Genomic DNA, 13896 nt, shown 5'->3' on the forward strand with positions numbered 1-13896 from the left:
CGTGACGGCCAACCCCCCCCCACCCCCCCCGCCCAGAGACCCAAACCCAGTCCAGTGCCATTTAAACATTGATAGTATACAATACCACTATCGCTCGTTACAAAAAACACACGTAGTCCACACCATTGTTCACAAAAATCCTAAAAGTCGAAGGCATCTTCACTGATAATGACCAAAAAACAGCAAAAACAGCTTTGAGAGTCAGTTCTGTCCCTTCTCCCTCCCATCTCCCCGTGGGTGAGGAAAGTCTGAAGATCAGTTGAAGTCTTGGGTTTTTGTTTTATAAACTCACACCTGCTGCATGAGAATCAACGCGACGGCTAGTTAACTAGCATGCTAGCTAGAAAACTAGACAGACAAACAGATAGTTGAGATTTAACCAGACAGTTAGACAGACTTGACGGGAGTTAACTAGTTGACTAACCAGACCAGGACCCTGGTCACACCATCCTGTGTGTAGCCCATATGGACCAGTGTACTAATAAACACTGAGCTCCTGCACTTTTAAATTTTACAAATGGAAGGATTGGGAATTGTAATTAGATGTAGCTCTGTTGATTATCCACCAGGGGGCAACCATACTCACAAATAATGTATTATTTAAAATGAATGAAATGATGACCTTCTCATAACGTGGACTAGTCGACTGGTGCGGCCCGTTTTTTTTTTTTTATAAACCTATAAGAACTCGTAGCTGCACTATACTACATCTAGTACGTGTACTGTACTACACCATGAGTACCACACACAAGACCGTGTGAACGGCAACACCTGGCCCAACTCCAGTAAAGGTGGACCACTTGTGATCTGGTATCCTTACTATGGGGCACATCTGAGCTGGACTAAACCGGTCTGTGGTCAGATATGGGCCAGATGTAGAACACTAAAAACAAGTACTTTCATTTTAAATTCAGGCTCCACTTAATACTACATATGGCTGTTGCTGGCCCACATGGGCTGTGGGAGAAGTGGTGGTTGGTGTGGGCCACTGAGTGATCTGGCCCATTAACATGGATGGGCCTGAACTGGTCTGGTTAGGTGGCTAGAGTCCTAAACAAGAAGGAATGTGGATGTGAGGACAGAGAAAGAGAGACGGTCCCCAGCCAGGGTTTGTGGTTTTGGACATGGACCTATGTGGGTCGGTCCACAGGTCCACAGGTCCACAGGTCTGTCCTACGTGGCGGTAAAGGATTCTCATCATTTCCTGTGTCCCATCCCTTCACCATCGTTGCTACCATGTATCCCCGGTAAACTCTTCTGCAGTCCACATGGACCGGCTGGCTGGGCGGTTCTGGTTCAGGTCTCTCTGTCGGGACTCTTCCCGATGTACATCTCTGCCAGCTTTTTGAACTGTGGCCCCCAGTTGCTGAGGTAATCGTAATCCTGGTCTCCCTCCGTGGCAGCGGACTCCAGAGAGCTCAGGGACTCCGCCAGAGAGCCGGTGCCCTCGTAAGCGTATGTGGCCAGGGAGTCATAAGGTGGCGCTGTGGGGTCTGAGTCGTTCTCCTGAAGCCTTCCGTTAATGAAGTCTCTCACGTCCGTGTTGTCTTTTATGGGTGAGGTCCTCCGAAAAGGGAACAGCATTTCAGGAATGATGTCCCTTCGTAGCTTGTTAGCGTCCATCACCTCCGGGTTGCGCAGAGTTCCGATATCAAAGGCCTGCGTGTCCTCCTCTCCGCCTCCCTCATCGTTGTAGCTGACGACGTTGTCTCTGACGTCCTCTTTGGAGATGATCAGAGGTTCTTTCTTCCTCTGTCTCCTCAGGGCAGCGAACAGAACCACGATCACTGCACAGAAAGACAAAAACAGAGAGAACAGGCTCAGAGCTGCAGGATCTGAACCTCCTTCAACATATGTCATGCCTTAAAAAGCACAGGGGGAGCTAAAGCACAGAGAGGAGACATTTGCTACCCACCATAAATCCCCCTCATCGCCTCAGGCTTTTACTGTACTTCACTGAGTATTTTTACTTTTCCATCTTTTTTCCCCCTAAAAACCACGTTCTCTGAACAAAACCCACGGTTTGTCTTAAAGATAGAACTGAAGTTCTGGCTCCTTAACTGTCACGCAGCCCACTGATGTGGTACGCTACAGTTCCAACTGGGCCCCGAATAGCAGATGTGCACGCCAACAAAATGGGGCCCATAATATGGACACTGGCCAACTGTCCAACAGTGGGACACATCATGAACTCTGTACCAGAACCAATTTCTCCAGAAGAACTATGGACCGTTTGTTTGGTCTGGTACCAACCTAAAGTTGTTGTCCACTTATGGACACCATATGTGGACTGACCAACATGTAACTGAGATGTGGCCAATTTACTGGGCCACAGTGACGTGGGAAACAAACATGGCATTAAGTGTGGACTAGGATCCATTGTCTGGCCCACATGGGCCACATTATTGAACCCAAAGTGAATGTTAACCCGTCCTTCTTCAGTCATTTTCAGGACAACACTTTGCAGCAAAAAGAGTTCTATCGTGTTATAATTGTACTTCAGAGAAGTGCGGAGCTGGAACTTTTTTTATTTCCCACTCCACCTGCACTTTTCTACTTTTCCAGCCTTTGTCTTTTGCTGTGGGAGCAGCAGGTGCTGCAGCTTCCTGTTCCCCTCCTCCTGGGTGTTAATTACAAACGCCTCCACCGCCGTGAAGGTGGGAGGAGGTGCCTGTTTAAGAGGACTTTTTTATATCTCTGCTACATTTGTGAGTTCCAGCTCAGCGTCTTCCTGTCGGGAGTCAAGCTGGGGTGAACGAGCCAATCTGTGGAGAGGGAATCGAACCCCCTCCTCCTCCCCGTGAGTGCACACAGAGCTTCATATAATGAGCAGATGTCATGATATTTTGACTCAGCGGGAAAAGTTGGCATTTAACCTTCAGTGATAAGTGAGAGACGACGTGCTGCTGTTTCCACGGCAGGAACTGGACTGGAGACACGGAACGACGGCGAGAGAACCCAAGGACAGGAAGTTAAAGTTAGAACTGTTTCTGGGTCTGGACAGTTTAAATACCTGTTACTGTAGAGGAAAACTGAGGTGCTACAATTAGTACCAGGTGTGTCAAATGGTACCAGAAGCTACATGATGTTCAATGGCTCTGAGGCAGGACTAAAACCCTGGTTCTAGTTCCTGCACAGGAACCTTCATTGTCATTGTCCTTCAATTCGTCGTCCCTTCAGTAAAATACTTTAAATACCAGCGTGAAGAACGTCGACGTTCCGCGGACATGTTTGAAGGTCCACAGTCAGACACCTGGTGTTGACAGAACCACGTTCTCACACCTGCTCCTGCAGGAGTCCAGAACTTACTGAGGAGGATGATGACACAGAGCAGGATGGCCACCAGGGCTCCTGTGGTCAGACCATCTGAGAAGGGCAGCACCTCCGTGTCACATGACTGCATGTTCCCGCGGCTGTCGCAGGCACACACGCGGACGATCAGCGTGCTGGTGCTGCTCTGGATGGGATAGTCGTTGTCGGAGATCACGACGGGCAGGAAGTACATGCTCATCTCCCGTCGGCTGAAGCCTCCTCTCCTGGTGTAGATGTTGGCAGTGTTGTCTGGAGGAGAGAGGAAGTGATGAAGGGTTGGAGTTAGAGCAGATGATCCCACAGGAAATGAGGTCAATCTTTGTTTCCCTCTCTTCTCTCCCCCTCACTGACAGCTTATTACAGGCAGGGACGTTTGAAATGACTGTGGCCTCGGATCATATTTCAGTCACACACTGAGAATTTTAATGCAGGAGGCGGAGCCTCCGTCTGACTCTGACAAACAATGGAATAAAAACGGCTTCAAACTAATGATTAAAGACCAACTGCAGTCAAGTTGTTAAAAATGATCTTCACCAAACAGAAGAAACGAAACGTCACCAAATCTGAAACTCACCTTCTCTGTCGCTGATGGTGAAGTTGGGGTTACTGGCGCTGATGCTGAAGACAAATTTGTGTCCAACCAGAGGCTCATCTGTGTCCACGGCAGAGATGGTCTGGATCAGCTGCAGAAAGGGGGAAAAAAAAATCATTTTATTTCTGATTCAGCTGGAATATCTGACGGGGGATTTTCCGAGCGGCTGTTTCATCCGACCACAGATATTATTTGCTCCATGTCTTATTTATCCTCGGCACACAGATGAATTATTTGTGTTGCTGCATTATGAATGAGTCCAAACAACATGGTGAGTGACAGTTTTAATGTCAGAGGCAGACTGTCCATAAAAACCCAGTCCAAGCCCAGATCCCTGTTCTTTATGAGGCGGCCGACGTTTGTGAGCTGAGAGACAAACATCTGCTCCCCCCCCGGCACCCGACCCCCCCACCCCCATAACAGTTAGACACACACACACAGATAATTACCTGTCCCGCTTTAACGTTCTCACAGACAAACGTGTCGTAGGACATGGCAAACTCCGGAGCGTTGTCGTTGACGTCCAGCACTTTGATGAAGACGGGAACCCTGGTGGTCTGACGGGGATTGTCTGGAACACAGAAAAGTTCCTTCAGTTAGCGCTGAAATAGAGGAGAGAGAGAGAGAGAGAGAGGGTTGAACAGATCATTTACTGATTTCCGTGGCCACCACAGAGATGTTGTGCCACTTGGAGTTTTCTCTGTCCAGAGCCTTCAGTGTGGTGATGGTTCCGTTCACAGAGTCGATGTTGAACAGTCTCTCCAGATCAGTGTGTCGATCGATGGAGTACCTGCATCAAAAAAATATATATATAGTTATAGATAAATATATGTATTTATATAGTTTTGCACTGATCGATTCTTCAGTCAATAAGACAAATTATTTTGAGTACAGGTCCACAGACCAGGGTTTTAGAGAGAGAGCTCTGTTCTTTAGCATGCAAAGCTGGGGAGTCTGTCATTGAACCGACAACCTCTTTAGGGTTGAGCCATAACATCTCCACCTCAGCTCCCCAGCAGGGGTCAGTGTGACGCCAACCCTGTAGTGACTGAAAACAGTTTCTCTGACTTCAGATTCATTTCATTTTCTCATTGATTTTTTTTCCTCCCCTTTAATTAAAGCTGAAACAATTAGTTTGGAAACGATCAAATCAGTGGAATAAACACAAAGGAAGTCTTTGCTCAAAGGTTTATCGATTTTTTTTTTTTCTCAACCAAATCCCTTTAATTTCTCACTAAGGCTGAATTAGCTTCCTGTGTCGCTGGTCAAGAGTTAACTTAACGTTTTTTTAATGGAGTTTCTCGTCACCAATGTTTTAATGCACATAGCATGTAGGCTATGTCACCAATGCAGTGTTTTAATGCACATAGCATGTAGGCTAACCTTTAGCATCTATGTGCAAACCTCCAGTAATTAATCCAGGCCTAAATGTATTAAACTTTTTGAGTTCATTTTTTTTCTCTATGCCGTGAACTGAATCATAACCTGTCGTTTCATCTTACTTGACCGGCTTGTTGTCGGCGTCGGGGTCGCGGGCCAAAACCACGCCCACAAAGCTCCCGGCTGCCGTGTCCTCGTGGACCTCGATGATGTACGGGTTCCTGGTGAAAACCGGGGACTCGTCCACGTCCTCCACCGTCACTCTGACCGTGGCGTAGTCTTTGAACTGCAAACCGTGGATGAACCTAGCGTCCAAGTAGGAGTTCTTCACCTCCACCCTGAACTCGTAATCCCGCTTACTTTCATAATCCAGAGCCTGGAAACAAAGAGTGAAAAATGAAAACATTGGACGTTTTTATTAAAGGGAGAATTCAAAGATTCTCCAGGATTCTGCCTCAACCTGAGACACAAACACCGATCTGAGTTTTCTCTCTGAGAAACACTTTGTTTCTTTGTGTTTTTCAGGACATGTTCCGTGGATCTCAGACATGAATATATATTTTATCACAGGCTCTTCTTCTAATCTGCGGCGGTGCTTTTCTTCTCCTCTTCTCTCTCCAACATAGTGAAACATACATATTAATGTGAGATAAAGTCGGCGCTGAACTTTAATTTAAAGTAAAAACATGCAGAAAAGCAGCAGGAGCAGAAGATTTGCAGGTTTAATTTTTGACCCTCTCCTGAACGTGAGGCAAATCCTAATCTTTCACTGAAACCTGTTAAAACCTGACTTTCAGTTTTAAAAAACTCATCTCAGACTAAATCACCTGATTCCAACTTTTTTTTCTTTTTTTGGATTTGGCTCTTGGAGATTCAGGCGTAGCCAGTCTTCTGCTGCCTCATGTGGCCATTTTGTGTCACTGAGACATTTAAAACGATTTATTTGTCTAATCTCTGGATATGTCTCAACTAAAACCTTCAGTAAATTAGAGACTCTTCTTCAGTAACCACAGAGTGTTTGTTCAAATTCCGTAGTGTATGTAGTTAGTAGATCCAGTGTAGTCACATGATCAGTCACATGACCACAGTCCGTCCTCGTCACCAAACTCACTTCTTTCTTCTTTTTTTTTACCTTTTTGATGATGATGACGCCCTCCTGTGTCGTTTGGTCGGTGATGATGTTGAAAACGTCGTGACCTCCGACGATGGTGTACTCCATCTCTGCGTTACGCCCACTGTCTGGATCCTCAGCCCTGATGCGGCCTATGGCGCCCCCTAGTTCCGTTGATTCCACGGCAGTCACACGAAAGGAATCTGCGGAGGCGTGAGGAGGCGTGTCTGTTTAAACAGCCAATCAGAGGCCGGGGAACCCTGTAGTGAAAAGCCGGTACTTACGGTTAGCGAAACGTGGCGGGCTGTCGTTGACGTCGGAGAGTGTGATGCTGACCGTGGTGGTCCCTGAGAGGCCGCCCATCTGTCCGGCCATGTCTTTGGCCTGGATCACCACCTGGTAGTTTTCTTTAACCTCTCGGTCCATGCCGGCCAGTGCTGTCTTTATCGTCCCTTTAAAGTTTTTGAAGAAGTTTGAAGTGAGGTGCGATGCTAACCTGGTTTAGCTCCGAGGTATTAATAAAAAAAAACACAACAACATTTGGATTTTCTCACCATTTTCCGAGTCCACAGAAAAATATGGCTGCCCCTGCAGGATGCTGTACACCAGTTTGGCGCTGTTCCCGTAGGTTTGGTCGTCGGCATCGGTGGCGGTCACCGTGACGACGGATGTACCTGTAGTAAATAAATACAGTAAATAAATCTGAAGCGAAAGTGCAGTAAATGGGACAAAATAGTGAAAAATAAACAAGTTGTTTTCAAAGCGTCTTCCACTGGGGGGCACCAAAGCTCTGCAGGAGAGGAGTGAAATAACAAAGAAGAAAGAAAGGTTTGGGCTAAAATCTTATCGAGCTCATTTACATGAGTGCTTTTCTTGGTTTTTGACCCGTGAACGCGGCAGTTTGATCGTTGGCCAACAGTTTGGTTCAGCTTTAATTAAAAAAGGAGGGAAAAAGATCAATGAGAAAATTAAAACTTTGACAGAAATGAATGACTAAGACCAGACCAAGTGTTGACATCTGACATCAGCACAGGTTTAACCTCACACTGACTGAAGCTGTGACTCAGAGGTGACAGGTATCGTTCAGCTGAGGGGTCGGCAGTTCGATTCCATCTGTGTTGTACCTACAGCCTGAGAACAGTGGAGTTTCATTTGTTTGTTTCCAGTGACTGAGCCGAATGAAAAACGCCCCAGAGGCAGCTGGGTGGGGTCGAGGGTGGGGGTGTGGTTGGGAGGTGTCAGATCTGTGAAATGTTTGCAGACTCATCTCTCAGTCCAGTGAAAATTATTACTTTGATTAAACACAGTCTCTTCATTTAAAGCGAATGTTTTTTGTCGATGTGTGTGGTTTTTTTTTATCCCACAGCAATAAAAAACACACACACAGTGACCACCGCGGCCCATAAGTCACTCTGGTTTTTTTTATTTTATTTTTTTTAAACCAGATAAAAAGAAGTCCTTTGGCTTGGGCAGCACCGCTGAGACCTGAACATATACATTACACTCTGTGCTCAAGCAGCAATAAAGAAAACAGAGAAGCTGCAGGGCTTAAGGAACTAAACGTCTGGCCCACGAAGAGTGGGCCACCAGAGAGGAGACAGATGGAGGACAGGAGGAGGAAGGAGCAGAGAGGGGTTCTCCTCTACCTCATTCTTCCAGCTCGTAGTTAAAAGCCAGCGGTAAAAAATAAACGAAGAACTAGTTATAATGAACAGGTAAAGCAGTCGTCTCTCACAAGGTTTTTTTTTTTCAAAAATCTAAACCTAATATTAAAGTAAAGAAACAAATCCAGTTAAAAAAAACCAAAAGTTGAAAACCCTGACTCTGCCCACTTCTCCCTAAAAGAGGTTTTATATAAAGATAACTTCACAAAATGTGAAAAACTAATATTTGGCCTCGACACAAATTCAGAACCAAATGATCATTAAAAAAAAAAAAGAAGTATCTCAGTTCCCCACCTCTTGTTACAGACAGTCTGTTGTCGTCTAATGTCTCCACTGAGGAACAGTCATAAATAGTGGCAGATAGCTGAGCTGAGTTCAGTTCTGTTTTGTTCTGTTCTGTTCTGGTCTGTTCTGTTCTGGTCTGTTCTGGTCTGTTCGGTTCAGTTCTGTTCTGTCCTGTTCTGTTCTGTTCTGTTCTGATCTGTTCTGTTCTGTTTGGGTCTGTTCTGTTCTGTTCAGTTCAGTTCAGTTCTGTTCTGTTCTGTTCTGATCTGTTCTGTTCTGTTCTGGTCTGTTCTGGTCTGTTCGGTTCAGTTCTGTTCTGTCCTGTTCTGTTCTGTTCTGTTCTGCTCTGTTCTGTTCTGTTCTGTTCTTTTCTGTTCTGTTCAGTTCTGTTCTGTTCAGTTCTGTTCAGTGCTGTTCTGTTCTGTTCTGTTCTGGTCTGTTCTGGTCTGTTCGGTTCAGTTCTGTTCTGTCCTGTTCTGTTCTGTTCTGTCCTGTCCTGTTCTGTTCTGTTCTGTCCTGTTCTGTTCTGTTCTGTCCTGTCCTGTTCTGTTCTGTTCTGTCCTGTTCTGTTCTGTTCTGTCCTGTCCTGTTCTGTTCTGTTCTGTCCTGTCCTGTTCTGTTCTGTATAATGGAGCCCGGCTCCTCAGTGATGCCACACTGCTCACTCTGTCCTTGGCATTCAGGAGACCTCTGCTGCCGTGTCCTGTTTGGGTTCTGAACCTGTCTCCATGTGCATACCAATGAAGCTGAGAACATCTGTCCCACTCAGTTCCCAGCAGCAGCAGCAGCGAAGGAGAGAGAGAGAGGGTGAGAGAGAGAGGGTGAGAGAGAGAGGGTGAGTGGCTGATTCTTCACGGCCGACTGCTCTGATTAGAGCCACTGTGTTGACTCTGAACGTATGAGGCAGTTTATTAGAGCCCAGATGAAGAGCGGAGACCCCGGCCCACCACAGGCCGTCTCATCTCGACATTAGAGATTCCAGACAGGACCTGGTTATTTGTCATGGAGACAATTGGCTTCTGATTGGGCCCTGATTGCCGGCGTGTATTAATTTGTGGCCGTATAATTGAGGATTGATCTTAAGTTGCCGGGTTTATTTCCAGGGGCTTTTGTTTATGAGCGACTTTTGTTTATGGAACTCGACGGGGATTGAAGTGCGGGGCGAGCGAGTGCGGGGTAGGGGGGCGAGCGAGCGAGCGCAGCCATAATTGGAAAAACAATCTAAACTTTCAATATTTCCAGCGCCTATTAAAAGAGGGGAAATGACATTGCTGCTGGTGAATGTCCAATGAGCCGCAGTGAAGCAAGTACCAGTCGCAACAATGGTAGCAGGAAGTGACATTTCAACGGCTCAAAGAAGTGAATTCAACACAACATAAGGACGGAGCAGCTGCCGACGGAGGAACAGACTCAGATTAAAAAGACCAGAAGTCTGTCCTCGGTGATCATCAAGAAAAACAAACAAACCGCTGCTAATTATTGTCCTGACTAATTAATGTGATTATTAACACCTAACATCCACACAGGGAGAGAAAGGGAAGTCTGTACAGAAAGAGCAGGAATCGAACCAGTGACCTTTTTGCTGTCAGGCAAGAGCTCCTACCTCTAGTGCAGCCTTTCAATGTAATAGTCCAGTGTGATCACAGAGACCTTAGTGTTAAAGGCATTAAACTGAAAATTGAACTGACAAAGTAAGGCTCGTGGACTGACAGTGGCCCGTCAGTTATACATTAAAAAAGTTGAGGGGGAAACATTCTGTCTGAACAAATTGTCAAGTCAGTAAGAATACGTCTGTGGTCGAGTGTTAAACTTCAACAGTCATGTTTGAGTATGAAACCCACCGACATCCGACATTTCTGGGACGCTGGCGAAGTAAATATCCTTGGCGAACTTTGGAGCGTTGTCGTTGATGTCGTGAATTTTGATGTTGAACTCCGTGTCAGGCTCCAGCTCGGTGTTGGTTCTTCTGTCCAGAACTTTGGCGTGGAGCGTGTACATGGCCTTTTCTTCCCTGTCCAGCCTCTTGGTGGCGTGAATGTCCCCGGACTTCTCGTCGATGAGGAACAGCGTCCCGGCTCCGTCTCCTGTCAGGACGTACTTCACGCTGCCGTCGCCTCGGTCCACGTTGGTGTGCAGCTAGAAAAGAAAAAAAAATCTGGTTTAATAATATCACACCCACAATGCATCATGGTCGTAGTTTATCAGCTGTACAGTAATACTGGGCCAAGTTCTTCTGTTGAGACCTAGGTTTTCTGTGACCCAGAATCATGTCCAATATAGAACCATAGTCCGGACCTGGATCTGGATCTGGATCTGGATCTGGCCCACGTCAGATCAGTTGTGTGGACCTGGACCTGAATCAGTCGGTAACATGCATGTACCATAAAGACCAGTATTACAGTACAAATATGAGTTGCTTCCTGTACTACAGTATCTGTGACAAATAAGTAGTTCTGGTACTTTATCTAGTTTCTGAAACAAGGAACTACTTCTTGATACCAGTTTTTTTTTTCAAAGAGGAGTTGGAACTGTAGCTGCTGGTTGTGTCGGTTCACGGACCAGTGACGGCTGCTGGTCCGTGGACATCAGGTGATCAGGTTTTTGAGGTTCCACTCAAACAGGAAGTACGTAGTGTGACGACGTCGGATCCTTGACAACAGACTTTGAGAGGGTGACCTCTGACCTCTGGGTCACCTTGCGGCAGCTGGAGGTGTGGCTGAGAAGTAGCGGCGGCGGCGTGCTGCGGCAGACACTTGATTCGGACTCATTAATGCGGCGGTGGTGATATATTTAGATCTTCATCTTCACACGTTCAGCTTTTAAATGAGGAGCAGTTAGAGACACAGAGGGAACGTCTCCGACTCATTCATATTAATGCCCTCACGCTGGGAAGAAACTCGTTATTATTTTTTTTTCTTCTTCTCTCTCTGCTCTCTGAAGACGGATGTCAACAGCACGAGTTGGGCTGAAAATCACAGATGTACGGTTGGCTGTCGGACGGGGAGAGAATTAGACGAGAATAAATAAAAGACGGATCAGGAATCAAGACTCTGTGGAGTTCAGAGGAAAAAGAGATTCCAGTGAAGACAGAGTTTGTGTCACTGCTCACAGGTGTTTATGTTGTGGCACATAATGTTTATTGTTTGTGGATATAACACCCCCCGGCCCCCCCGCCCTGCCTCCCCCTCCAGCTGTGGATCAGTGGGGCCTGGCTCTGATGGGTTGCAGCCAGGCAGTTTTTTTGCATCATTTCTGCTGCGGGGTCAAAGTCTGAGCAGCTACTCTCCCTGCTGTTTACAACCCCCGGCTCCAGGCTTCGTTTATGGACACTTTTGTTCTTTGTTGACACATTGAATTTACGCCACTCATTTCATATATGTTTCATTTAATTCATTTGTTTTATTTTATTTATCTTAGTCATTTGAACATGCTAGTATTTCTACTTTAGATTTTCGGACAATTGTTGCTGAAAAATATTTTATTTTATTCTAGGTAAAAATAAAATGATGGATCTTGAATTGGTAAAAATCGATACAAATCTGTAACGAAAAAGTCATCGGTCATACCATGACACTACACACTCTAGTACAGTAGGTGGCGGTATTTGCCAAAAGACGTTGGTTGTAACTTCTTCTGTTGTTGTTTCATATATTGACAGTTAACCAGGTCAACCAGACCAGACCAGACCAGACCAGTTTGACCAGTTTGATCAGTGGAGATGAGCAGTTAATCCGACAGTTTTACACCTATCTGCAAAAGCTAACTCTAGGGGGCGCTGCAATTTGGACCTGGTTTCTGCATCATTCACCTGCTGTGTTTATTCTAAAGACTTTTCTTTAAACTAAAAGTAAAGCAGTGAAATTCACTTCTGTCCGAAACCTCTCTCCATGTTTCTAACCGCGTTCCTCCGGCGTGCAGCGTCAGATCGTCTCCACCGCCTGCCAGCTAAGCACCGCTGTATCCTCTGAAACACGATACAAATATATTTCATTACACACAGTCAGGCGTGTGTTCTTCATCGCTCCTCTCCACGCTGCAGCACCTACAGTCTTCTAATGAGAAGAGCACACTTCTCCGACCCTGTCACTCCGCAACACTGCGTGTCTCCAAATCTTTTGATTATCGCCTCCTGGAGTTTGCATCTGATTATTAGCTCATTTCTTTGCCTCTGCCAACTTGTTTATTCTGCAAAATACTAAAAAGCAGCACAACAACAATAACAACAAACAGTCATCCATCAAAGTGTTCCCTCGCTGCAGAACCTGCAGCCGTGTTTGTTACATCGGCGTGCAGGCGAAGGTAAAGCCCGAGCTCAGGAGCTTTTCTTAATTATCTGAAGTCTAACGTCAGCTCCTGGATAAACAGATCTTCTCCCTGTGGCCACATAGATTGTTTTTTTACTGCAAATTAGCCTTAGTTCTGCACAGGTAGGCAGTGTTTCTGTGACTTATTGTTACGATAACGTTTCATGTTGAAATAATGGCGCCTCCTGTAAATCGAAGGTGAGCGCCGCAGTCACCTCCGTAACTCTCCCTGAAACACACGCTACTGTTTTCTGCAACGTACAGAAAACGTCACGTTTTGTTTTCTGTTCAGCAAGAACAAAGTCACGTTCAGGAGAGGCAGTTAAAAAATAAAAAATGTAACATTTCAGAAGTGTGGAGAAGAGAGGAGGGAGGAGAGGGAAGGAAGGGGAGGGAGGGGGAGGAGGGGGAGGAGGGAGGAGGAGACGTTAATGTAGAAACACACAGTTCACAGCAGAGGATTTTAATGGACTGATGATTCAACACCAGTCACAGAGTCACATGTAGAGACATTCTTTTTTTAAAATGTGGTGAATTTGTGTCAAAGCTTCAGACCAGAAACTGTCAAAGTCAGCTCTGCGTTAATTAAAACACCAGAAAGTTCCAGAACAATGAGAGGTCCACGGGCAGCCATGACACGTTCACAGGACTTCAACATCGTGAGGCAGAAAATAATTATAAATATTTGCCCAACGACAGCTTAAAGTTAGCAAAAAAAAAGGAAATAGAGTCTGCAGTGAGATGATGGAAAAGAAAAAAATGTTGTGTGAAAAAAATATCAAAAAGTTTAAGTCCAACAAGCAGTTAAACATTAGCTAATGATTAGCTAAAAGAACAGAGATTCAAAAAACAGTCAAATTCAATAAAATAAATTTAAAAAACAACAACAGTGGGAAATACCAATACTGAGAGAATTCATTATTTTTAAAGTTAATATAAAATAAAAATGATGGATATTTTTAAAGAAAAAGAAAATAAAAACAAACTGCCTCCTTCACTGCACTTCTAGTTTTAATATTTACTTATTTTATTATGCGCAGTCAACAAAATACTCTGTTGTACGCTGAGTTCTGCTGGAGGGCAACAATAACAGCAGTCTCACACACACACACACACACACACACACACACACACACACAGCCTTAACCAAATCAAGTGAGAGCGATGCCTGGCTTTATTTACCAAGGTTTAGAGGCTACGCTTTCAAGGCCGCGCTGCACAAAGAAAACAGTCTTTTCAAGGCCTTAC

At 45.4% G+C, this 13896-nt stretch overlaps 1 protein-coding gene across 2 annotated transcripts in view; it reads right to left on the reverse strand.

The window, feature by feature from the left end:
- Positions 1 to 33: 33 nt before the first annotated feature.
- The window catches only part of LOC103377439 (cadherin-10-like), a 23430-nt gene continuing 9567 nt past the window's right edge, over positions 34 to 13896 (reverse strand). For both annotated transcript variants that reach the window (XM_008308251.3, XM_025054758.1), the window contains 10 exons: positions 10186 to 10480; positions 6950 to 7069; positions 6680 to 6847; positions 6417 to 6598; positions 5407 to 5660; positions 4558 to 4694; positions 4354 to 4475; positions 3887 to 3995; positions 3310 to 3561; positions 34 to 1787 (listed from right to left, as the gene is read on the reverse strand). In XM_008308251.3, coding sequence (XP_008306473.1) covers positions 1297 to 1787; positions 3310 to 3561; positions 3887 to 3995; positions 4354 to 4475; positions 4558 to 4694; positions 5407 to 5660; positions 6417 to 6598; positions 6680 to 6847; positions 6950 to 7069; positions 10186 to 10480 — 2130 coding nt within the window. In that variant the 3' untranslated portion in view covers positions 34 to 1296. The remainder of the gene's footprint in view (positions 1788 to 3309; positions 3562 to 3886; positions 3996 to 4353; positions 4476 to 4557; positions 4695 to 5406; positions 5661 to 6416; positions 6599 to 6679; positions 6848 to 6949; positions 7070 to 10185; positions 10481 to 13896) is intronic.

Source organism: Cynoglossus semilaevis, chromosome 3 (genome assembly GCF_000523025.1).
Source record: "Cynoglossus semilaevis isolate Cse_v1.0 chromosome 3, Cse_v1.0, whole genome shotgun sequence".
Classification (NCBI taxonomy): Eukaryota; Metazoa; Chordata; class Actinopteri; order Pleuronectiformes; family Cynoglossidae; genus Cynoglossus; species Cynoglossus semilaevis.